Source organism: Phacochoerus africanus, chromosome 9, assembly GCF_016906955.1.
Source record: "Phacochoerus africanus isolate WHEZ1 chromosome 9, ROS_Pafr_v1, whole genome shotgun sequence".
Lineage (NCBI taxonomy): Eukaryota > Metazoa > Chordata > Mammalia > Artiodactyla > Suidae > Phacochoerus > Phacochoerus africanus.
Window position 1 is genome coordinate 56,748,958 of NC_062552.1, and position 25,909 is coordinate 56,774,866.

At 52.9% G+C, this 25,909-nt stretch overlaps 2 protein-coding genes across 2 annotated transcripts in view; one reads left to right on the forward strand and one right to left on the reverse strand.

Moving 5' to 3' along the window:
• The window catches only part of ZNF710 (zinc finger protein 710), a 77,663-nt gene extending 74,341 nt beyond the window's left edge, over positions 1-3,322 (forward strand). Inside the window, exon 5 of the mRNA XM_047797633.1 lies at positions 733-3,322. Coding sequence (XP_047653589.1) covers positions 733-902 — 170 coding nt within the window. The 3' untranslated portion in view covers positions 903-3,322. The remainder of the gene's footprint in view (positions 1-732) is intronic.
• Positions 3,323-4,691: 1,369 nt separating this feature from the next.
• On the reverse strand, positions 4,692-25,587 carry IDH2 (isocitrate dehydrogenase (NADP(+)) 2). The gene is made up of 11 exons (XM_047795367.1): positions 25,328-25,587; positions 14,777-14,868; positions 12,012-12,177; positions 10,140-10,300; positions 9,913-10,056; positions 8,440-8,576; positions 8,116-8,267; positions 6,232-6,344; positions 5,698-5,795; positions 5,519-5,611; positions 4,692-5,085 (listed from the first exon to the last, which is right to left on the reverse strand). The coding sequence occupies exons 1-11, from the start codon at positions 25,440-25,442 to the stop codon at positions 4,998-5,000; spliced, it is 1,359 nt and encodes a 452-aa protein (XP_047651323.1). The 5' UTR covers positions 25,443-25,587; the 3' UTR covers positions 4,692-4,997.
• Between the last annotated feature and the right edge of the window lie 322 nt (positions 25,588-25,909).

The window sequence follows — 25,909 nt, forward strand, 5'->3', positions numbered from 1 at the left end:
TGGGTGCCCTTCGGCCAAGTTGCTCAGCCTCTCTGAACTTGCTTTTGATCTCCTAAATGCAGTTGATTTGCACATTCAGGAGATGATAGGTGTGAAGTGTGTAAAATACAATAGTTGCCGAACAGGTGGTGTTGCAGACCTGATACACCACGGGAGGCTTTCGTGTGGCAAAGGGGACTGATGGGAAAGAAGAAGGGCTGAGTGACTCAGGAAGCTCAAGAGAAGCAGGACCCAAAGAATAGTTCAAGTCCAGGCCTGCACCCGCGCAGCACACACACAGCTTTAAGGTTCAGGTGCAGTGACCCATCTAAGAAGCCACAGAATTGCCTCAGAGCAAGGGGGCAGAGGAGGCTGCTGAGAGCCTTCTGGAAGCAAGATTGGGAAATCCTTTCTTTTCCTTTTTTTTTTTTTTTTTTTTGGCTTTTTAGGGCCACACCTGCAGCAAGCATATGGAAGTTCCCAAGCTAGGAGTCGCAGCAGAGCTGCAGCTGCAGACCTACACCACAGCCACGGCAACAACAGATCTGAGCCATGTCTGCAACGTATACCACAGCTCAAGGCAACGCTGGATCCTTAACCAGCTGAGTGAGGCCAGGGATTGAACCTGTGTTCTCATGGATCCTTATCTGGTCTGTTACCACCACGCCATGACAGGTTTCTTTAGTTCTGCTGAAATGACTGGCTCTCACCCCAAGGCAGCATCCAGGCCTAACTGTGTGCCCTCTCTTGCAGACCCCATGATGGAGCTGACAGGCAGCGACCCCTCTGAGCTTGACGGCCAGCAGGAGATGGAGGACTTCGAGGAGAACGCTTATGCCTACGCCAGTGTGGACGGCAGTGCCGAGGCCAGCGTCCTCACCGAACAGGCCATGAAAGAGATGGCCTACTACAACGTGCTATAGCATAAGCCGGGCCTCCCGGCACAGGGCGAGGAGGGTGAGGGGCCTCGGGGGAGACCCATGTGCTGCAGGCCACACCTCCTGCAGCCCAGAAACAAGCTACTGCCCCGCCGTCTTGAGCCCTCCCCTCCCACTCAGTCGTCTGCACCACTAGGGACTTGTAGACCAAATGGAGACTGTACTACTGGCCTCAGCTGTGAACCAGGCCCACCCGAGGCGTTCGTTCTAGGGAGGGAAGGCTACCCGGGGGCCCAGGTCAGGGTCTCCCTGGCCTGCTGCGATGGGCAGGTGGGAGCAACGTGGATGGGGCCATTTGGGGACAAGGTCACAGGGCACAGGTTCTCAGGTCTCTCCAGGCCCAGCAGAGCTGGGGCATCCAGTGTAGACAGGGCCATCCTGATGGCTCCCCAGGGGGCCTGTCCCTGGAGGAAGAGATCTCTTAAGCCATGCCTTGTTTCTCCCTTGGACTACCCCCTGCCTCTAGGGACGTCTGAGCTCTTGTGCTGGTCAGCACGGCCCCCACCTCCCCATCCCCACCAGCCCCCCGGCTGGAGCCCCTTCCCCACCCTGTCCATGACAGCCAGGCAGGGCCCTCTGCCTCCTACCTCCTGGTGCCTCCCTCGCCCTCCTCCAGCCAGGCCTGCATGTGGCGCCCCCTCCCCGCCCTCCCCCAGCCCCGATCTCTCCAGCCAACCCCCAGGAGGCCCCCTCCTTCCAGCACAGTTTGGAAATGGGTGTCCCTAAAGTGGATTTCAACAAACTGTTACCCAGTTCTGTCTCAAACAGGGGACACCGCAGCAGGGTCCCCAACAAAGCTGCAACTTGCCTCGCATCAGGCACACACTAACAAAGACAGATGGAGGCCCCTTGAGCGAGATGGCAAGCACAGTGATGGGGTCACTGGGGACCAAGAGGGGCCATCCTCAAGGAGGCCACGTGAGGTGGGGGGGGGCTGGAATTTTTCTCTTATTTAACGTCTAAGAAGTATCCATTTTGAGGATGGGGACACAGCCAAGAGTCAGCGGGGTCCCAGGAAGAGCAACATATTTGAAAAGGAAAATGAAGACCATAGAGGGGAAAAAAAAAATTTCTTTTTTGAGCAAAGGGGGTATTTCGAAAGTAATTTATTATTTTTTTTTCTTTCCAGCTCTGTGTCACTTGTTACCTTTTCTGATTCATTTTCTTTTCCTTAGTGGAAGCTTTCTTGTGTGCTGTGTGTGCTTTGTGCCTCCCCGACCAAGAGCGGCCTGGGCCTGGCCTGGAGGGACTCAGCTCAGGCTCTGAGGGTGTGGCCCTGAGGGTATAGCCGCTGGCAGGAAGCTAGGGAGGCCAGGGTGAGAGACAGGAGGAGGCAGAACCCTGCAGACCCCTGCCCATGACTTGCTCTGCACCACCCAGAGCAGTGGCCAGGGCTCAGTCTCACCCTCTCTGTCCCTGAGCCAGCTCCTGCCCCCACAACAGAGGACTGCAGCCCAGGGCAGCGAGGAAGCACATTCAGGACAGCTAGGACCCCCCACTCACTCCCTGCAGCCATTCTGAAAGGAACAGGAGGTGAGGCCCCCAGAGACCAGGAACTGGAGGGAGAGGGGGTTGCCGGTTTGAAATGCCACTGTTCCCAGGGCTGTATCCTTAGAGAAGGCCCAGGCCAGGCCTCAGGGTGGCCCGAGATCAGGACCGAGAGGAGGACGAGGCAGCCTTGGGATCAGGCAGCCAGGTGCCCCATTCTTCTCTGCTGGAGTGCATGCTAAGCAGCAAATGAGAGGGCGGGGGAGGGGTGGGGGGCCACAGGAGCCTCGCTCCAAGGGTGGCCCTCAGACCCCAAGGCTCCAGCCTCCCAGGTGCCCGCACGATGACCCTCAGGTGGCAGTGACCCCGTCACTGTAGAAGATATTTTCTCCTGCTGAGCAGAAGCATCATCCCCGCAAACTACCTCTTCCCACGACGTCTTTCTCCCCTGGTACCAAAAAGAACCCCGTACCTCCTCCTCCCTCTCCTCTTCCTGCCAGCGCAGTGGCCTTGGTCTTGGACACCCACAGGAGAAGGTCTGGCCCCAGGGTGGGGCTCCCCTCTTCCCCGAGCCCCGCCATCAGCACCAGCCCTCCGCGAGGTTTGATACTTGAACGTGCCCCGGCCCTGGGCCAGGCTGAGAGGATGAAGCAGCACAACTCACCACGCGAGCTGGGGGTGGTCTCGGCGAGGGTCCCGTCCTCACCCCGCCACCCCCCACCCCAGCCTTTTCAGAAGAGGCATGCGGCCTCTCGGGTGACTTGGAAACTCCTGGATGAAATTCCATTCTAACTTATTTTGAGGTGTATACAAACCAACTGTTTAGAAATTCCACTTGTGCAAAGCCCTACTGTGTTCTATGTTCCCGTTTAAAAGAGTTTACTTAGCAATAATTATAAATAAATGAATATTCTTTAGTGAGGTGACTGCGAGTGCTTCTTTCTGTAGTTCTTGGGGAACTGGCCCTCACCCCAGCCCCAAAAGGAACTCCCTACAAGGCTTCGCTCTCCAGGGTCCCTCCTCTGCACTAGAAGGGCCACCTGTGGAGCTCTGAGCCCAAGAGAAACAGACGCAGGCCAGGGCCCCAGAGCTTCTACCACTTGCAGAGAAAAGCCGCTTCCCTACCAACCGGACAGAAGCCAGCTCACTATGCCCGGCTGGGCTTCAGGGGCTGTGCCTTCCAAGGAGCTACCAGCCCTTTGCTACTGATGAGGAAGGAGGAATGGGAAACCTTGAGCTTCCCATCGGCAGCGGGGCCCAGCAGAGCCAGCAGGCCAGCTTTTCTCCCTACGACCCTGGGAGCTGAGCAATTCCTGAGCAACAGTGGTCTCAGAGCAGAAGACAGCTGCCAGTGGAGGTAGGCAGCCAGACACCATCTCAAAGCTACCAAGATCCCAACTCTGGGGTTTCAGGAGCCATGAGAGCCCACCCAAATTTGGGAAATGGCCTTGGGGTTCAAGTCAAGATGCTTCCAAAGTAGAATATAACCCTTGCATGGAAGATAGCCCTTAAAATGGATCTGTTTAGCTTTACAGAAACTTAATGAAGTTTTTCTAGGGTTTTTTTGTGTGTGTGTTTTTCTTTTCAGGGCTGCACCTGCAGCATATGGAGTTTCCCAGGCTAGGGGTCGAATCTGAGCCATGGCTGCCGGCCTACACCACAGCCATGCCAGATCCAAGCCATGTCTGCGACCTACACCACAGCTCACGGCAACACCGGATCCTTAACCACTGAACAAGGCCAGGGATTGAACCCAAAACCTCATGGATACTAGTCGGATTCGTTAACCACTGAGCCACGATGGCAACTCCTTTTCTAGTTTTGCTAAAGAATGGTGAAGAGAAACCCAAGTTTGCAAGCCTCTGGCCTGGACCGCACTGGGACCCCACACACTCCCAGGCCTGAGCCCCAAGGCGGCCGTAAGGAACGGGGGCTAGCTACTGTGCGGGGCCTGTTTTGAGAGCCAAGAAATGGGCAAATAAAGCAGTCCAGCGATGTTCAGAAGGGTGAACGCAACAAAGAAAAAAATAAATAAAAATATACCTGGAATCTATCGGGAAGTGACAGAAGTCTCAAAAGGGAGAAGAGGAAAAAAAAAAGGGGGGGGAGAAGAGGCTAGAAACCAGGACATTCCAGGGAACCCACAGGCCTGCTAGCCAGTCCCCCCTCCGGCTGCGTGGCCCCCCCAACTGCACAGAGGCACCCCCGCCTGCCCCCCTCATGGAATCCACCAGTCCTCTGAGGGCCTCTGCCTCCTTTCCTACCTGGACAGACACAGCAGACCGCTTTGTGAAGAGCTTTTTAGTAGCTAAACATGGCACCATGTGTTCCGAGGACAATATAAATTACAGTACGCAGAACCACGCACTGGCTGAGGTAAAACACTCTGTTCCTGCCTCATGTCACCATGAGGGGAAACACACAGATACTTTAAAAACATCTTGCTTATAAAAAAATAGCCCCTGGAGAGGCCTCCTAAGAGGGGCTGAGAGGCTCACCCTCGCCAAGTGGCGCTGGAGGGAGGCGGGCACCTGTGGCCACCCGCTGGGCTCCGGCCCGGCCACCAGGGCAGCCCACAGTGCTCCCGCCCCGCTACTGCCGGCCCAGAGCTCTGTCCAGGTTGCTTTTGATGGTGTCCAGGAAGTCCGAGGTGTTCAGGAAGTGCTCGTTCAGCTTCACACTGCAGAGAAAGCAGCACTTGTGAGGGCAGAGCCTGAGCATGGCCGTCCAGACAGCAAGCAGCCCTCCTGGGCAATGCCCAGGTGACAGGCCAGAGGCCACCCACAGCCAGTGTCAAAGGGCAACAGCAAACAGCCTGTCTTTGCTTTTCCAGGTGAACGAGCAACTAGGTACAAGCTTTCCTGGGAGAAGCCGGGAGATGGGTGTGGCAGGGGATGCAAGGTTCTGGGCGGCTAGCCTCAGGGCCATGGACCCACTCGCTGTGCCCAGTGCAGGGAAGGTGGCCCAAGCCATCCCTCAGGGCCATGGACCTGTCCTGCCCCGGGTAGCCAGGTGGACTCAGGAGGAGGCCTCTAACAGGGGCCCTGGACTTCTTTCCATCCAACCCCGAGGTCCTAGAAGGCCAGCCCTGCCCAGGACCCCATGCCACCCACTTGCTGAGGCCATGGATACAGCCCGCCAGGTCCTTGGTCATGGCTCCGCTCTCTACTGTCTCAACGCACACCTTCTCCAGAGTCTGGGCAAACCTGCAGGGGAAGAGGCGGAGTGAGAGAGCCCCCCGCTCTGCAAAGCCAGGGCCCACAGCCCGGTCAGGCCCTCCCTCTGCACTCACCTGATCAGGTCTTGGTTTCCGTCCAACTTCCCCCGGTGCTCCAGGCCACGCGTCCAGGCAAAGATGCTGGCGATGGGGTTGGTGCTGGTAGGCCGGCCCTGGGGGCAAGGGTCACAAAGGGATCAAGAGCCAACCAGCCAACAGAAGGGCCATCTGGAGTTCCCACTGTAGCTCAGCAAGTTAAGAACCTGACTAGTATCCCTGAGTATGTAAGTTCGATCCCTGGCCTCACTCAGTGAGTTAAGGACAGTGTTGCTACAAGACAGGCATAGGTCACAGATGCAGCTCGGATCTGGTGTTGCTATTGCAGTGGCTGTGGCATAGGTTGGCGGCTGTGATTCAAACCCTAGGCTGGGAACTTCCATTTGCCTTGGATGTGGCCCTAAAAAGACAAAAAAGAAAACAAAAGCCACCTGGACCCAGTCGGTTGCCCACCTCTGGACTGACAGGGCCAGACCCATGCTCCCAGCCCTAGGCCCAGTGGGCTCCGGCCCCCAGGGTAGCCGGGCACAAGGCCACGGTCCTCACACTCACCTTCTGGTGCTCCCTATAGTGGCGAGTGACTGTCCCATGAGCAGCCTCAGCTTCGATGGTCTTGCCATCCGGGCAGACCAGCACAGACGTCATCAGGCCAAGGGAGCCAAAGCCTGGAAATAGGCACAGCGCCTTCTCAGTGCCAGCGTCTCTCCTCAGGCCACTGGGTTGAACCCTCCTACCCGCCTGCTGTTGCAGCTGCTTCTCAGCTTATGTCTCCACCCACCTCCAGCTCTAACTCAGAGGAAGGAGGATCTTTCAGGCTTGTTTCCCCTTGTCCCAGGTCTCCAGAGCCCAGCACAGGGCAGGGGGGACCTCAGGTGCTCAGCCTCAGCCTGTTAGCATCCATCTGCATCAGAGCTGCAGCCGTAGTCACCAGCCTACGCCACAGCCACAGCCACAATGGATCCGAGCCACGTCTGTGACCTCCACCACAGCTCATGGCAATGCCAGATCCTTAACCCACTGGTCGAGGCCAGGGATCAAACCCACATCCTCATGGGTTTGTTTCTACACTGTCACAACAGGAACTCCTAGAGGAAAAATCATTTGTCTAAGAATTTATTGCCAGAGTTCCCTGGTGGCCTAGTGGTTAAGAATCCAGTGTTGTCACTGCTGTGGCTCAGGTTTGATCCCTGACCTGGGAACTTCTGCATGCCACAGGCAGGGCCAAAAAAAGGGGGGGATTTTTGCTGTTGGGGCAGAGGAGGTAGGAATCTCTTCTCCATTTTCAGCTGGGACCTGATATTCAGCAACCCTCATACGCTTAAGGGTACCTCTCATCCTTTCTCTTGGCTGCTAGGGATTTTTTTTCTTTTTTTTTTTTTGCTTTTGCTTTTTAGGGCCACACCCACGGCATAGGGAAGTTCCCAGGCTAGGGGTCAAATCAGAGCTACAGCTGCCAGCCTACGCCAAGGCCACAGCAATGCAGGATCAGAGCCTCGCCTGCGACCTATGCCACAGCTCACAGCAACACCAGATCCTTAACCCTCTGAGCGAGGCCAGGGATTGAACCGGCATCCTCATGGATCGTAGTCAAGTTTGTAACCCACTGAGCCACAATGGAAACTCCTGCTAGGGATTTTCATCCTTCCATTCTAGATGGGAATTATTCTAGTGAGAGGATCACACCAAACTTTTCAAAATAAAGCCAAAGGTTTTTACAAAGCACTGAGACCCCCTGCCTTTTTATTACAACCTGGGGTGGGCCTCACTTTCGCCTTACCAGGAGCCAGCCTTGCCCCACCTCCCAGAACCTGGCTTCTCCTCCACTCGCTGCACTTCACATGTGGCCTCCTGCCACCATCTCACCTGCGCTGGTTCCCAACACAACTGGACTATTCCTTTTGGTCCTTCCCCAGGAGCTTCAAGCAGACTTTCTGCTACAACCCAACTCATCTCTCAGGATGCTCGAGGCCCTGGGAAAGGTTGGCCATCATCTTTAATATTCTCCTACATCCAAAAGATTTATGGTGCAAAACAAATTCTCTGTAATTGAAAGAGCATCAGGTTGTGCTCAATCCCCTTTTTCTACTGGAGCCAAACCTAGTCCAAACCTGGAATCAAACAGAGTCACTTGGCCTCTTCATAGACGGGAACAGCCTCGGGGCTGACACACCTTCAGGACCTGAATTTCTCGGTCTTCCTTAGTCTGGAAGGGCAGCCTTACTAATACCCCAGTCCAAACCTAACTTATCATCCTTCCTCATTCAGACAACAGGGAGCCCCTGGTCCCTGCTGTCCACAGGGGACCCTGCAATGACCAGGCCGGCCCCAGTCCTGCTGCTACACTAGAGATGCTTTCTCCCAAAAGGTTCTGAAAATCCCCCCACGGAGGGAAGACCAACGGTCCACCCCCGTGGGGAGCAGGTGCTGCCAGCATACCCTGGGCCAGGATGTCCGACTGCACGTCTCCATCGTAGTTCTTGCAGGCCCACACGAAGCCACCCGAAGACTTGAGGACCTGAGCCACCATGTCATCAATGAGCCGGTGCTCATACCAGATCTTATACTTGTCGAAATCGGTCTTATAGTGCCTGGGAGCAAAAGGGCCTGTTGTGGGGAGAAGGCAGGAGGCTGACAGGTTGGGGATCCCTCCCTGAGCCTCCAAGCTGAGACAGAGGCCCTGGGACAGCCACCTCCCTGGGTGGGTAAGAGCTGGGGGTATAGCCAAGGGCCCTGGGAAGTAGGAAAGGGAGAGGACGTTACTTCTCAAAGATCTCCTGGAAGATGTCTTTGAAGCGCCCGTCGTAGGCTTTCAGAATGGTATTCTTGGTGCTCATGTAGAGCGGCCACTTCTTCTGGATGGCGTACTGGAAGCAGCTGTGTGCGAACCCTGAGATGGACTGCAGGGAGAGAGCAGTGCCTGGCGTGGTCCCCCAGGGCAGTCCCAGGCCCCGAGAACAGCACATCATCCCTCCACATAGCCCTCCCAGGCAGCCAGGCTTAACTTGCCCCCTCTGAAGTGAGCATCTGCTGTTTCTGCTGCCCCAGCCTGGGAGGAAGCAGCCCCCCAGCTTTGCTTTGGAAAGCTACCACCCTCTCCAGTGCTTAGACCGTATGGCTGGGGCAGGACTGATGCTGTCTGCCCACCATCCTGTCTCCAGAGTTGATGGTGCATCCGGCAATTATCCAATCAGAGCCCTTCCTCCCTGGGGCCCGTGATTGGCTCAGAGATGCCCATGTGACCCAGGCCTATACCTTTGCTGGAACCAGGAGCAAAAAGGCTTTTTTTTCTTTTTTTGCTTTTTAGGGCTGCGCCTGCAGCATATGGAAGTTCCCCAGGCTAGGGGGTGAATTGGAGCTACAGCTTCCAGCCTACACCACAGCTAAGCAACTCAGGATCTGAGCTGTGTCTATGACCTACACCACAGCTCACCGCAACGCCAGATCCCTGACCCACTGAGTGAGGCCAGGGATCAAACCTGAGTCCTATTGGATGCTAGGCAGATTCGTTTCCACTGCTCCACAACGGGAACTCCACAACAGAAACTCCAAAAAAGGCTCTTTTCTGATAGGGTAGCCAGACGGGCCGGCCGGGATAAGCCTGGAGCCACGGGTGGCCGTTTCTTCATGAGAATGAGAATGAGAATGAGGCCAACCACAGAGGAAAGACAGGCCCAGAGCTGGAGGCTGGGAGGGGAAGAAGTGCTTACCCAGTTTGCTGTGAGCCAAGAGTTCTGACAAGGAACACGCCCCCAAAGGTGCACTCGAGGAGTTCCCCATTATGACTCAGAGGTAACAAACCCAACTAATATGCATGAGGACACAGGTTTGATTCCTGGCCTTGCTCAGTGGGTTAAGGATCTGGCGTTGCCATGAGCTGAGGTATAGTTTGCAGAGGCAGCTTGGATCCCATGCTGCTGTGGCTGTGGTGTAGGCCGGCAGCTGCAGCTCCGATTCAACCCCTACCCTGGGAACTTCCTTATGGCACTTGTGCGGCCTTAAAGACCCAAAAAAGGTGCACCTGAGAACGGGAACAGGGACATGGGGGAGCAGGTGCAACTGGCCTAGCAGGAATGGGACCATGCCCAGGGGCCTCTGAACAGATCTAAGATGCATTTGCTCTCAGGCCGCAGACCTTCTTCAGGCCACCCAAGCAGGAAGAGCCAGCACCACCAGCCCAGAGAGGAGCACACAGAGAGACAGGCACAGGGAGGGCGCGCGGGAGCCGCTGCTCACCTCATCCGTGTTGTACATGCCCATGCCCACGCCGCCTGCGGGGAAGTTGTACACTTCCCACTGCTTGGCACTGCTGCCGTCCTTCGGGGTGAAGACAATCTTGAACGTGCCCGCCCGGTCAACCACAAAGTCTGTGGCCTTGTACTGCAGAGACAGGAGGGCGGCTCAGTCCAAGGGCTCCAGACGGGGGCCCAGGCCCTTGGAGCCCCATGGCCACCGTGGCCCACCTGGTCGCCGTGGGCGTGCCTGCCAATGGTGATGGGCTTGGTCCAGCCAGGCACAAGGCGTGGGATGTTCTTGCAGATGATGGGCTCCCGGAAAACAGTCCCCCCGAGGATATTCCGGATGGTTCCATTGGGACTCTTCCACATCTTCTTCAGTTTGAACTCTAGGAGGACAGAGATGAAGCAGCCCCACTGCAGCCCCCTTCCAGCAGCATGTGAACCCCAAGCAAGAACACAGCCAGATGGGGTCCTCACAATCATTAAGGGGGAAACACAGGGTCTAGAATATACGTGTGGCTTCCGGAATCAGATCTCTTGGCTTCAAGGTGCCAGTTCTGCCACCTCTTGACTGTGAGCCTTAGGCAAGAGGCTGAACTTGAGCTGTAAAATGAAATTGTTGCTGGGAGTTCTCTTGTGGCTCAGAGAGTTAAGGGTCTGGCATTGTCACTGCAGTGGCTCGGGTCAGTGCTGTGGCATGGGTTCCATCCCTGGCCTGGGAATTTATGCATGCCATGGGTGTAGCCCCCCCAAAATGAAGCTGTTGTTCAAACACCTGGCCTTTTGGGTTGCTGTGAGAACTAAATGAATGTATGGATAAAATGCCTAGAACAGTGACTGGCACGTAAACGCTCAGCAGTTATTAATACTGACACAGCTCCATCCGATGAACCCTGTCTTACTTCAGACACTCTGGTTCTGGCCCCAGTACTGTCACTAACCACCGGGTTCACCCAAATTATTAAGACTGTGACCCTCTACTTCCTTGTCCATAGGTGGGAATATATATATACATATCCCAGGGTTCTGGAGAAATTAAAGAAAACCAGCTGGAAGAGTTTAGAACTAAAATGATTCTACCCCTAAAGTCAGGAAAACCTGCATGACAGAAGGAGGCCTGGAGAGTTTGGAGAAGTGTCTCTCTCTCTCTTTTTTTTTTTTCTTTTGCTTTTTAGGGCCATACCCTTGGCATGTGTAGGTTCCCAAGCTAGAAGTTGAATCAGAGCTACAGTTGCCGGCCTACACCACAGCCACAGCAACATGGGATCCATGCCACATCTGCAACCTCCACCACAGCTCACAGCAATGCCAGATCCTTAACCCACTGAGCAAGGCCAGGGATCAAACCCACATGCTCATGGTTACTAGCCGGATTCGTTTCTGCTGCGCCACAACGGGAACTCCCTGGAGATGTGTCTTGAAGGCTTCTTTCAGCCCCTCATACTGCAGGAAGTGGGGAGACTCTGCACTTTCTAAATCACCCTTTCTTAAATTTTCCAAATCCAGACCCTTTACCCACACACTGGTGTCATTCCATGAAACCCTGAAGAGCAGGCCCCAGAATGAGACCAGATCAGCAGCCAGTCCAGGCCTAGTGGGGGGGTACCTCTCTGAGAGGCGCCCCCCCTCCCCCGCCATGGCCACAGGAACAGTGGGCAGACCTTCAGTGCCAAGACAGTGGCAAGAGACATTGTGAGGCCCTGCAGGATAGGGCCTGACACACAACAAGGCCCTGGACAAAGGTGGCCCCAGAGTCTCTATAAACCTGCCAGCAGAACAATCCAGCAGGCCAGAGGGGCAGGCTGTCCTTATTGTGACAGGTCAGCATCGGCTTCCTCCTTCTCCTCCTCAATGTGACTGGTGACACCCACACTGGCCAGAGCCACACAGATCGGCAGGAACACCACCAGCCTGGGAGCAGGAGACAGAGACTCTGGTCCCAGCTTGGCCACACCCTAACTGGGGGACCTAGGCCAGCCCCTCCACCGCCCCCTAGCCTCCTCCATAGGAAGCTCCGAGGCTCTGCTGTTTGCTGGGCATTCACAGGCAGAATTCACGTCATAGCCCCCACTGCCCCAGCCACCCACACACTCGCACCTTCCACACGGGCCTCATCGGGGGTGATGGTGGCACACTTGACAGCCACGCTGTACTTCTGGGTGGCCAAGGCGGAGTCGATGGTGACCTGATCGTTGGTCTGGTCCCGGTTTGGGAGCCCCAGGTCAAAATACTTGAGCTGGACATCCACGTGGGGCAGGATGAGCTAGAGACAGATGGCAGGGGCATAGCATCAGCCTAGATGACTCTGACTCAGGGGCATGTGGGGGCGTGGCAGAGGTCACCCATCAGGAGGGGGAAGAGGAAAGGCCAGCAGAGGGCTGGCCAAAGCTGGCAGGAGGTCGGGGCTCTGGAGAGAAGCCAGCAGACCTGGCTACAGGCTCTCAGAGGGCTCAACCCCTAGCATGGACCACGAGCCCCCATCAATTCAGCTGAACCCCAAGTCCAAGGCCATCTAGAGTTCTTGATACAGCGGGTTCCCTCCTTTCTCCCATTCAGAAATGGCAAGACTCCACCTCCATCATGCAGACGTACACCTGACGCGGGGGACTTTGCGTGTGACAGTGTGTCCTCCCGAGCAGACCCAGACCACAGTGGATTGGCGAAGCCAAGCAGCCACCCTGGGAACCATCAGCCATGGTGGCTCAGACATGTCCTCCAACACACACCAAGCTACGACTCCCAGTGACACCCCTGCACTATTCGGGAAAGCTGGTGGTGTGCTCAGCTGCAGGCTGTGTCCTCACCCCGCACGCCAGCCCTGTCCTCCTTTCACTCCCTCAAGGAAGCACATCAGAATGTAGGAGATCAAGACGACATGCAGAATCGGCTTGGAATCTGCACACATTTTTCTTTTTTGCTTTTGTTTAAGGGTCGCATGTGTGGCATATGGAAGTTCCCAGGCTAGGGGTCCAATCAGGCTAGGGGTCTACAGTTGCTGACCTAGACCACAGTCACAGCAACATGGGATCCGAGCTGCGTCTGCAACCTACACTACAACTCACAGCAATGCCAGATCCTTAACCCACTGAGCCAGGAATTGAACCGGACACTAGTCGGGTTTGTTCCCGCTGAGCCACAATGGGAATTCTGTGCACACATTTTATAAAACATGCAGGCAGAAACAGTTCTCAAAGCTTTGTGACATGCTCTTCCAGGTTATAATCCTTAAATCTGGCTCAAATAAAAATTTCCATTTCTTTCTTAGAGCAACTGATTTTTTTTTTCTGGCTATGCCTGCAGCATGCAAAAGTTCCTGGGCCAGGGATGCAAAGCGGTAACCACAGCCATAACAGTGACAACACCAGATTCTTAACCTGCTGGAGGGCCACCAGGGAACTCTCTCCATTGATTTTTTTTTTTTTTTTTTTTTTTTTTTTTAGGGCCCTACCTGCAGCATATGGAAGTTCCCAGGTTAGGGAACTAATCGGAGCTACAACTGCCGGCCTACACCACAGCAACGCAGGATCTGAGCTGACCCTGCAACCTACACCAGAGCTCACAGCAACGCCAGATCCTTAACCCACTGAGCGAACCGGCATCCTTCCTCATGGATCCTAGTTGGGCTGTTAACCTCTGAGCCATGAAGGGAACTCCCTCAACTGATTAATTGTTCATCAACATGCAGGGCTTAGCTGGCAGAATATCAAAGACACCCACCAGAGTACCCCTGGAGTCTACTCAGAACTGGTGCATGGGACCAGCTTGGGTCCACTGATCCCACTGGCTTCTTAATGTTCCTCAGGTGTTCCAGTGAGTTCACCTGAGATTCAGATCGCATTGTTTATGCAATGATCCTAAAAATTTTATTCTGGTTTTGCTGGTTTTCACTTAAGATTTGGTGTCTAACAGGTCACGAGGGCATTTCCTAGTCAGAACCTTGAGGGTCTGGGCCCAGGGAAACACAGGTGGCTGGGCTTTTGGTAAATGGTTTAAATCGAAGAAATGAGCTGATATATGGTCTGAACTTTTGCTAGTAAAATGATTGAATTAGTCAGCTCTGAAGTATAAAGGGACATTTTGCTCCTTCTAGCTGAAACCGAGCAGGACCCAGGGGGACCCTCCCAGGTACAAATACCTTCCTGGTCCCAGTTTCTTATTTGCAGGATAAAGGCTTCAGCCTCCTAGACTTTCCTGAATAGCAAATGGCATTTTCAAACAGTTACTAATTTGGGAAAGCAGAAACAAAGCTCGAGCAATCAAGAATATGTAGGGCAGCAATTAAAGCAGCTGCAGTTCCAATTCAACCCCTAGCCTTGGAAATTCCTATGTTATATTTGTGGCCCTTAAACAAACAAACAAACAAAAAATTCCCCGATGGAGTTGCCTGGTGGCTTAGCAGGTTAAGGACCTGGCATTATCACTGCTATGGCAAGGGTTTGATCCCTGGCCCAGGAACTTCCACGTGCCATGGGCGTGGGAAAAATTAAAAAAAAAACAACAACAACAACAACAACAAAACCTCCCTGAAACCATTGAGGAGTTCAGAATTTGGGGAAGCAGGGAACGAGCTATTCATCTTCCTGCTGGCCCTGCAAAAAAACCTTTCTCTGCTCCAATAAATAATTAAAACATGAAAGCTCTGGCACTGGCAGAAGACAAAGACAGCTTAGGGCAGTCCCCTGCCCGATGCCCTAGAAGCCATGAGTGATCTAGACATGACAGAAGGGAAGACAGAAGGAGAGAAACAGGACAACTCCTGCCCACCAGGGTGACCTGAAGTGGGGCCCAAGAAACCTGGGCTGGGATTGAACTCTGAGCCTGGCTGGCCACGTGAAAGGCCGCCCATTTCAGAAGGGAACTACCTTCTCCTTGATGAACTGCCAGATGATTCGGGTCATCTCATCACCGTCCATCTCCACCACCGGCTTCGCCACCTTGATCCTCTGGTCAGCATCTAGAACCAGGCACACATGAGCACATCACACCTCTGGGGAGGTTGGTGGGGGAACCCTTCTCCTCCCCAGCCAGCCCCACCCTTCACCGTGGAGGGAGGAGTGGTCAGCCAGGGCCCAGCGGCCAGCATTCACGCCCCCTCCTGCAGGAGCAGCTCCAAGAACGCTCGGGGGGAACCAGGAGCCCCCACTGAGGATGGCCAGCTAGGACTGGCCAGATGCCAGCCTGGCCAGTCAGATTTTCTCCCCTGGTACAGATGGAAGGGGAGACCAATATAGAATGAATGCCAGCTGGGGCCGCCTTCTCAAGCAGCGCATCCAGGAGAGGGTGCCTACAGGCTGCTGACACCCAGTTCCCTGCGGCAGCCCCGAATCCCCTCTAGTCCAGTCCCTGCCATTTTGCAAGCTCTCCCATGTCCTTGCAACAACTTCCTCTCAAAGGTAGCCCATCGCTGACTCTGTTGCTTGCAACCAGGGAGCCTGACTAACTTGCAAGGAGGAGGAAAACTGTATGGAGCACCCCCCGTGTGCCTGAAGGTACATCACACCCTCACAGTTAATCCTCCAAACCTCTCAGCAAGGGAGTGCCATTATCTCTAACAGAGGCTCAGAGAGGTTATCAGGTCACTGCCAAAGCTCACACAGCTCAGGAGTTCCCATTGTGGCTCAGCGGAAATGAACCCAACTAGTATCCATGAGGATGTGGGTTCAATCCCTGGCCTCGTTCAGTGAGTTAAGAATCCCGCATTGCCATGAGCTGTGGTGTAGGTGGCAGATGAGACTTGGATCCCCAGTTGTTGTGGCTGTGGTGTAGGCCAGCAGCTACAGCTGCAATTCAACCCCTAATCTGGGAACCTCCATATGCTGCAGGTGAGGCCCTTTATAAAAGGAAAAAAAAGGAGTTCCTGTAGTGGCTCAGTTGTTAACGAATCCAACTAGGAACCATGAGGTAGTGGGTTCAATTCCTGGCCTTGCTCAGTGGGTTAAGGATCCAGTGTTGCCATGAGCTGTGGTGTAGGTCGCAGACGAGGCTCGGATCCCACATTGCTGTGGCTCTGGTGTAGGCCGGTGGCTACAGCTCCGATTAGACCCCTAGCCTGGGAACCTCCATATGCCACGGGTGCAGCCCTAGAAAAGGCAAAAAGACAAAAGAAAAAAAAAAGAGAGAAAAAAAAAACTCACACAGCTTGAATACAGCAGAACCAGGAAGATTCATGCCTTCCTCCATGGGCACCTGGGAATAGAACCCAGAAGCCCTGGTCCACTCTGGCTTAGTCTGCCAAAGATGCGTCAAAGGACAGCACTAGCGGCTGATCCAGGCCCAGGGAGGTGGTGGAAGAGGAGACTGGAGCCGCATAGGCTCTTCAAGGAAAGTCTGACTCATGAGAAAAACCAACGGTCTGGGAAGTGAACTCCAAAGAACACTCAAGAAAATGGCCCATCCAATCCATCAGTGCAGGCTGCTGTGAGTAAGGCTTGTTGAACCTAAACCTGCAGCAGCTGAGGCCACCACAGCCTGGCAAGAAGCAGCAATTACAGAGAGAGCAGGCAAGATCCCCGTAAAACCTTCAACTCGGGTTCAGGCATCAGGAAGTCTCACCCACAGCTGAACCTCAGATGGGAACAGAACCGCTGAAAAAAGGGCCCTGTCCCCAAAGGGGGCCTCCTCAGCCCTGACTTAGGGCCCATCCACTCACTCTTAGGTTACACACAGTCCTTACAGATGAAGTTATGGGTCTTCAATCTCACGAAGGATTAGACAGCAAATCAGAAGAGGGGACAAGGATTTTCACTTGAAAACACCAGGTGTCATCTGCTAGGCTGACAGCAAGGGATAGATGCTTATGAAAAGGAGACCTAGGAAAAGACAAAGCATGGCTCCCTAGGCTCATTGAAAACAAAAGTGACCAAAGCTGGGAGGTTACGATGCGGCCTGGTGGGTTAAGAATCTGACTGCAGGGAGTTCCCGTTGTGGTGCAGTGGTTAACGAATTCGACTAGGAACCATGAGGTTCGATCCCTGGCCTTGCTCAGTGGGTTAAGGATCCGGCATTGCCGTGAGCTGTGGTGTAGGTTGCAGACGCGGCCCGGATCCCGTGTTGCTGTGGCTCTGGCGTAGGCTGGCAGCTACAGCTCGGGAGCAGCCCCAGAAAAGGTAAAAAGACTGAAAAAAAAAAAAAAGAATCTGACTGCAGGGATGTAGGTCACTGCAGAGGTCGGGTTTTGATCCCCAGCCTGGTGTGGTGGGTTAAAGGATCTGGCATTGCCACAGCTCTGATTCAATCCCAGGCCCAGGAACTTCCATACGCCGTGAATGTGGCCATTAAAAAAAAAAAAAAAAAGTAACCAAAGCCTAACAGACCTCAAACACATCACTGTTCCACGAAACACACCACAGCCATGACTCTCGACATCCTGACCCACTAAGAAAAAGGTGATTATGTGCAGCAAAATGACTCACTTTCTAAAGATGTGCAAACAGATTTTTTTCCTAATCTGAAAAGGAAGAAAAATGAAGCCCAAGGAGCATGGCTTGTGTCGGTGTCAGGGCAGATCCGAGGGCCTTGGCTCAAGTGCAGCCTCTGGACGCCCTTGGGGAAGCAAAAAGCAAACACAGACTCAAAATATTTAATTCCCCAGGGAACAAGGTGGACAGAGTTGGCATTGCTCCAGCACTCTTCCCAAGATGCAAGGGTTACTTTAGACCCAAGCTACTAAATTCCTTCAGCTCTTCTCATGGAAAGCTTGATTGGAAAGGGCTTTAAGACCTGGAGAAAGTCTACTGGGCTGCACCAGAGGTAGCTTAGTTTTTAGCAGCATCTTCAAAGAGTTAACCTGATGGGAGCTAATCAAATTTTTTTCTCTTGTATGGGGCGTCATTAAAAAATCAGGATCCCTAAGGAGAGATTCATCTGGGGCTGGTCCTAAAGGTTTCAGCCTCAGCCTGGGCTCCCCTCAAGCTCTGAGCTTCAGGCACAGCATCCTATGGCTGTGGACACACCTCCTCCATGGGAGACCAATGTCAAGACCACAGCAGGCAGCCCTTCCAGCTGTGCACACAGGTGTCAAACTCTCAAAAACCACAGGGCCCACTTATTTACAACCAGGTGCTAAGCACTCCTTCCTAAAACACCTAAACACAGCAGTGCCTGTCCTCAAAGACTGAGTATGGAAGAAAAACCTACAGGTTTCAGGGAGGGCGAGGAACACTACTATCAAAGAGGAGTGCAGGGAGTCCCCGTTGTGGCGCAGCAGAAATGAATCTGACTAGTATCCATGAGGATGTGGGTTCGATCCCTGGCCTTGCTCGTGGGTTAAAGATCTGGTGTTGTCGTGAGCCAAGGTGTAGGTCCTAGATGCGGCTTGGATCCCACATTGCTGTGGCTGTGGCGTAGACCATTAGCTGCAGCTCTGATTCGACTCCTAGCCTAGGAACTTCCATATGCCCCGGGTGTGGCCTAAAAAGGAAAAAAAAAAAAAAGGAAAAAAGGAAAAAAACCCATAAAGTAACAAGTGTTGGCAAAGATGTAAAGAAATGAGAACTGCAATTTGCTGCTGAGAATATAAAATGGTGGCGTCACTATGGAAAACAGTATGGCAGTTTCTCGAAAAGTTAAAAATAGGATTACCATATAATCCAGCAATCCTGCTTCTCGATCTATGTCCAAAATAATTAAAAGCAGGATCTCAAGGAGTTCCCTTATGGCTCAGCCTTAATCCTAAGGGTTAAGGATCCAGCATTGTCACTGCAGTGGCTTGGGTTGCTACTGCACCATGGGTTTGATCTCTGGCCCAGGAACTTCCAAATGCTGTGGAAGTTCCCCCAAATAAAAAGCAGAGTCTCCAAGAGATAATAGTACATTCCCGCTCATAAAAGAATTATTCATAGCAGCCAAGAGGTGGAAGCAACCCAAATGTCCATCAACAGATGCAGAGAGAAACAAAACGTGACCTGAACCTCCAAGAGAATACGACTGTTGGAAATGAATCCAGGAAGGGCAAGGAAAATTTTCTTCCCAACAGTTAATGTTCATGATTCCAAGTTTTTCCCAAAATAGGCTCCCCACAACCTAAACACAGATGTACTTGCTTTGAAACTAAAAAGGGAAGTGCTTCTATGTTTTAGTGATGGATTTAGACCCAATAGCTTTGGCCACTTGTTCTTTTGTTTCAAATTCCACAAAGGCAAATTCCCTTTGGATTACAGTAGACTTAGGATGTGGTATGTGCATATAAACAACATCACCATATTTCCCAAATGCTTTTTTTTTGAGGGTAGGGGGAAGCACACCTGAGGCATGCAGAAGTTTCAGAGTCAGGGATTGAACCCAAACTACAGCAGTAACCGGAGCCCCAGCAGTGACAATGTTAGATCCTTAACCTGCTGATCCACCAGGGAACCCTCTCCCAAATGCTCTTAAATCCAGCTGTGATTAACATTTTTGAAAAGTAACTCATATTAGAACTGGTATTGAATATGTAAGGATTTAGTAACTATTTTGCCTAAGCTTTCTACAACTATTAAACGTTACTCAGAAAGTAAGTTTGTTTTTTTTTTTTGTCTTTTGTCTTTTGAGGGCCGCATCCGTGGTATATGGAGGTTCCCAGGCTAGGAGTCTAATCAGAGCTAAAGCTGCCGGCCTACACCACAGCTCACAGCAACACCAGATCCTTAACCCACTGAGCAAGGCCAGAGATCGAACCCGAAACCTCATGGTTCCTAGTTGGATTCGTTTCCACTGTGCCACGATAGGAACTCCCCAGAGGTAAGTTTTAACTTGAATATTTTTCAAATGTGGTATATACAGACAGTGGAATGTTATTCAGCCTTAAAAAGGAAGGCAATGAGGAGTTCCCGACGTGGCATAGTGGTTAAAGAATCTGACTAGAAACCATGAGGTTGCAGGTTCGATCCCTGGCCTTGCTCAGTGGGTTAAGGATCTGGCATTGCTGTGAGCTGTGGTGTAGGTTGCAGACATGGCTTGGATCCCGCGTTGCTGTGGCTCTGGCGTAGGCCAGTGGCTTCAGCTCTGATTAGACCCCTAGCCTGGGAATCTCCATATGCCTCGGGAGTAGCCCTAGAAAAGGCAAAAACAAAAACAAAACAAAACAAAAAAAAGGAAGGCAATGCTGACACATGCCACAACACAGATGAACCTTGAGGATGTCATGCTAAGTGAAAGAAGCCAGTCATAAAAGGACAAATACTGTATGCTTCTACTTCTGTGAAGTAAGCACCTGCAGTAGTCAAAATTATAGAAACAGAAAGTAGATTTGTGGTTGCCAGGGGCTGGGGGGAGGGGGAGGTGCTTAAAGGGTACAGAGTTTCAGTTTCACACCCTGAAAAAGTTGCTGAGATTGTTGAACAACAATGTGATTAATTAACAGCTGCTGAACTGCACACATAAAAACGGGTAAGAGGGAAATTTTGTTATGCATTTTTTACCACGATCAAAAATAAGAAATTAAAAAAAAATTTCTTTTGGTCACATTGTGACATTCTGAAGTTTCCAGGCCAGGGATGGAACTCATGTCACAGCAGCAACCAGGGCCATGGCAGTGACAATGTCGAATCCTCTAACCCACTGAGCCACTGAGGGAACTCCTAAAAAATTTTTTTTGATGTTTTAATTTAAATCAGTCCAAAAAACAAACAAACAAAGTTTTACATAAAAATCCAGCCCCAGAGTTCCCATTGTGGCTCAGAGGTAATGAACCCACTAGTAACCATAAGGACCTGGGTTTGATCCCTGGCCTTGCTCAGTGAGTTAAGAATCCAGCATTGCTGTGAGCTGTGGTGTAGGTCACAAATGCAGCTTGGATCCCGTGTGGCTGTGGCTGTGGTGTAGACTGGCAGCTGCAGCTCCAATTTGACCCCCAGCCTGGGAACCTCCACATGCCACGGTTGTGGCTCCTAAAAAAAAAAAATCCCAGCCCCTCTTGAAGAACCGGTCACTTTGGCCACACTGAGCCACAGCTTGCTCATAGCAAGGACAGTGGCCTCCATTCCAGGCTGCAATATGCCCTCCAGATGCCCTCCAGAGAGTCCCAAGGCACTGGAGTGTGCGACCTTGTCTGCTGTTCAGCCAGTACCATGAAGACACTCCCATCACCTGCCCCTGTCTGGGAGATAAGTGGTGACAGGCGACCTGAAATCCAAGGAACAGTGGCTGGGCCTCCCTGAAGGCTTCTGTGGGACAGCTACCATGAAAGCTCCAGGTGACATGCTGCACAAACACTATCCCCTTAGCCAGAGAGTGGGATGGAATTACACCAGTCACAAGAGGCCCATTAGGCCAACCCCCAGCAGGAGCACTAAGTAAGGATTTCAAAAGCCATTTCAGGTTTCAGGATCTACTTGCCACTCAAGGGAGTAGATGTAGCTTCCAGTCTAGAGGTCCCTCCCAGGCCAGCCACTGGAGTTAATTGCGTTCACCACATTTCTACCCAGGCTGCTCTCAGCAGAGGCTGCCAGGCCAGCACAGCCCAGCAGAACGTGGGGGAAGCCCCCAACTCCTGGGAGCTCATGTTGGGTGAAGGCAAGGCAGCAATTCTGGAGACTCTAGTTTTTTGTTTTGTTTTGTTTGTGGGTTTTTTTGGTGCCAGCCTTCACTCCTTTTCTCTCACACCTACATCCAAACCATCAAAAGATCCCATTGGCTCTTCCTTCAAGATGCATCCAGGGGAGTCCCCGTTGTGGCTCAGTGATAATGAACTCAACTAGCATCCGTGAGGACTCAGGTTCCATCTCTGGCCTCAGTGGGTTAAGGATCTGGCACTTCCATGAGCTGCAGCGTGGGCTGCAGACACAGCCTGGATCCCACAGTGCTGTGGCTGTGGTGTAGGCCAGCAGCTGCAGCTCCAACTTGACCCCTAGCCTAGGAACGTCCACACTGCCCTATGCTGCAAGTATGGCCCTAAAAAGCAAAAATACAAAAAAAAAAAAAAACCATCCAGGATCCAGCTACTCCAGTACCACTACCCAAGTCCAAGCCACCATTCTCTCTTGCCAGATTCTGACTATGGCTTGCTACCAGGTGCGTGAAGCCAGAATGCTCCTGCTACAATGTAAATCAGCACTCCTGTCAAAACCCTACAAAGCCTCCTCTTTCACTCAGAGTCCAGATCAAAATCCTCAAAAATGGCCTGCAAGCCCACCATGGCCTCCACTTCCTGACCTCATTTCTCATCACTCGCCATGGTGCACTGGGCCAGCCTCATGCACCCCTTATCTTCTGCTTCCGCCACAAGCAAGGGGCCCTCTTCCACTGTGACCTGGGCACTTGCAGTTCCTTCTTCTTCTGAACACTAAGTGGCCTGTGTCCTTCACTCCCGCAATACTTCATTCAGTGAGATCTTTTCTAGCCGCCCGACCCAGTGTCACCCACATCTTGCTTGCTTACTTGGTTCTCCTCAGCTCTTGTCACCATGTCACATGGCCAACTTCTACCTTGTTCACCATCCATCTCTACATTAGATTTTTTTTAATTTTTTTATTATAATTGATTTACGATGTTCTGTCAATTTCTGCTGTATAGCAAAGTGACCCAGTCCTACATGTGTATATCTATATACACATTCTTTTTTTCAGATTATCCTCCATCGTGTTTCATCACAAGTGACTATAGTTCTCTATGCTATTCAGCAGGATCCTACATTATACTTTAAGCTCCATAAGGGCATAAATCTTTGGCTTTTATTCCCAGCTCTAGTTCAGAACTTGGAATGTACCTAGTACATAATAGAAGCAAAATATTTGTGTCCTCTGAGTGTCCCTAATATTTGAAGTCCATAAATGAATGTCAAGTTTCAGTTGCTTCAGTCTGTGGTAAGGGCTGCCCTGCCCTAACCTTCCCTCTGGAGGAAAAATGCTCCCTCCCCTCCCCCATCCTGGGATGCATTTCCACACAGAGGGCAGTGAGTTCTCACCATCAAATTGCACCAGATGGAGTTCTGTGGTGGCTCAGTGGTTAACAAATCTGACTAGGAACCATGAGGTTGCAGGTTCGATCCCTGGCCTTGCTCAGTGGGTTAAGGATCTGGCGTTGCTGTGAGCTGTGGTGCAGGTCTCAGACACGGCTCGGATCCCGTGTTGCTGTGGCTCTGGTGTAGGCCAGTGGCTACAGCTCCAATTAGACCCCTAGCCTGGGAACCTCCATATGCCTCGGGTGTGGCCCTAGAAAAGACAAAAAGACAAAAAAAAAAAATGTACCAGACCATCACCAATGTCCATGGGTGGCATCTTCCTCTCTGTCCTGGAAGAGCTCACAATTTATCATGTGTTAATATTTATAATCTGCCAACCTTTTAGACAAGAGTTTACAGAAGTGTAAACCCCAGGGCAGGCAACAGAGGCTGGCTTCCCATAATCAGAGAGCAATTTTCTGCACCTCATCCTGGAATCATGAAAGAGGCCTTAACCTCACACAGAGGATCTGAGGGGCAGGCAGGCCCCAGGCTTTTCCAGACTCTTCCTCAAAATCTATCACTGGGCCTAAACACGACCACCCAACACAGCTCTCTGATGGGATAGCTGTGGTCTTATCTGATGTGGCTAAAATAAGGCTCAGTGGGGAATACACAAGAACTCTACCGGTGGGTCTGCAAAATTCTGAACAATTAAATAATTTCCTCTGGAATCTAAGAGTGCAGACAAGTCACCAAGATCTAAAAAGTTAAGGGACAGGATGAGAAAATTAAGAAGTTTCCAGGCTAGGAGTTGAGCAAAGGAAAGATAGGTAAGTAATTCTTCCACTGAGCAGCTGGGACAAGCCCACCACACCTCCCCAGACTGACTTATCAGAACCACCATCAGCAGTTGCTGGAGGCCTAGGAGTTTCAAAACATGGTGGGAATGACCCAGTAGCAAAAACATAAGAGTATTTTAGCCAAAGTGTATTCTTTCCTTGTCTTCAAGGGAAATGCCAAGTATTCTGTCTCTAGCACTGTTGCCAAGTAACAAGCTAGCAGAGGTCACAATTGCACAGTTGCACGTCCAACTCAAAAACCAAGCAGTTCATTAGTAACCAATCCCACTTAGGGGTGGGAGGCTTCTAGAACCTGCAACTGACTGCTCTTTTATCTGGTACTAAAATTCAGGCCCCCAAAGGGGCTTTGTTTTCTTATTCGTATGGAGGTTTTGGTTTCTTTTTTCACCATCCATGCAGAAAAAAGGAGAATTGGGAAAATGTAGCTAATTTCCACCATATTTTGCTGAAGGTGCTGCCATATGGGAAATTTTGTTTGAGGCCTGGGGACACTTGGAACCTTGGACTTGCCAGGCTGACCCCTTAGAGACAAGTCCCATAAGTATAAAAGCAGAAATGCCCCCTTTCTCCTTGAAAGGGGAAGCAGGGGTGCCAGGGCCTGAGCTCTTCTCTCCCCCCTCCCCTCCCCTCCCAGCTCCTGTCAGCTGCTCCCACACTAGGTTAAAGATTACCTACTTCTAGCAGTAAGACCAAACTGCCTGCACACCATTCCCTCTTCATCACTCCAAGGGGTTGCTGGCCAGGACAGGATAGGGGTTTCCATGACAACGGTCATTAGACCTAAAGGATCCACATTGTTCCTGGTCTTTTGTAGCCAGCGATGGAGAGCCAGGGCGCAGATCGATGCCCACCTGCCAAACCGCGTAGCCCTGCCTTGGTAATGGAAGTTCAGGCTAAGTCCTGCCTATTATGACCTGCTCACTAAGCCTGCCGTCTTCTCTCCAAGCAGAGGACTAAGAGTACCACAGAAGCTGTGACGAAAGATTGGGAAGGTGACATTTTGGCTCGGCCGCCAGGGCTCCGCAGCAGCACAGGCGCCGCAGGAGCTGGCTAGCGAGAAGAGGCAGGTCAAGCCAAGGAGAGGCCCCAGGATGGAGCTTCAAGTGCGTTGAAGGAGAAGGGGGGGGCGTCCAAACAAAAGGGGAAAATTAAAAGGACACTCCTCCAGCTGTCACGTAAAAGGCTCCAAAAATAGCAGACGAGGGCCTGACATCGAGGAGGGATTACTAAGTGCCTGGCTGAGAAGGAAGGGAAGTGGATGCCCCTTCTCTCCCCTCCTTTGTCTGAGCAGGGACCGCGCGCGACCCTCCCTCTCGCGGGGGAAGCGGGCCGGGCGCTCCGGCCCCCACTCGGTTGCTTTGTCTCCCTCCAGGGGCGCAGAACCGGCAGGATACCCTCCGAGCCCCGACACCCCCCAGCACCTCCTACAGGAATTTTTAGGGGCGCGGGATAGCAGGGCTGGTATCGCCCGGGCCACCAGTTGCCCCCTTCGTTCAAGTCCCCACCCCTGCGCCTGGCACGGCCTGGAAGGAGGGGCAGGGAAGCACATCTCCGTCCGCCGGCTCTTTTGTGCCCTGTCCTGCCGTACCCGGCCCGCGAGCGTCCCAGGTGGCGCTCGCTGGTCCCCGCCCGGAAGGCCGCCACGTCGCGGTGCCGGGCGCGCACCCCGCCCGGACCCTCCTCGTGGCACTCACAGTGGCGCCGCGGCTGCTCTTGCAAGTTGGGGGCTGTCAAGGTTGCCGGCGCCCAGGCCGGCCCGGAGCCGGAGGCTCGGCAGAGCGAGCGTACGACTCGCAGGTAACCAGCCATCCCAAGCAGACAGGCGGGCGGGCGGGCGGGCAGGCTGGCTGGCTGGCAGGCGCGCGCGGGCGGACGAACCGGGGCGAGCGAGATCCGAGCGCCGGCCGCTGCTCCCGGCTGGCTGGTGGCGGGCTGCCGAGGCCTGCCAGGCGCGGGTCGCGCGGGCCGGGCCGGGCCGGGCCGGGGCGGGGCTTCCGGGGCCCACCACCCTATTGGACCTCTTCGGGAAGAGGCGGGGCCATGCCGGGCAGAACTCCTCCTCCGGCCCTGCCTCAGCCCGGACCCCGCCCCCGCGCCTAGCCCGCGCTTCCCTGAGCGACGCGGGAAGCTAGCTCAGCTCGACTGGAAAGAGACGGGTGTAAAACCCGCCGGGACCTTCGAGCGGCAGTGGGAGCTGGAGGATTAGGGAAGCCGTTAGGGAGGAAAACACTTCTCTCCAGGATGCCCTATTTAAACCAGGGTGTCACTTGCTGACA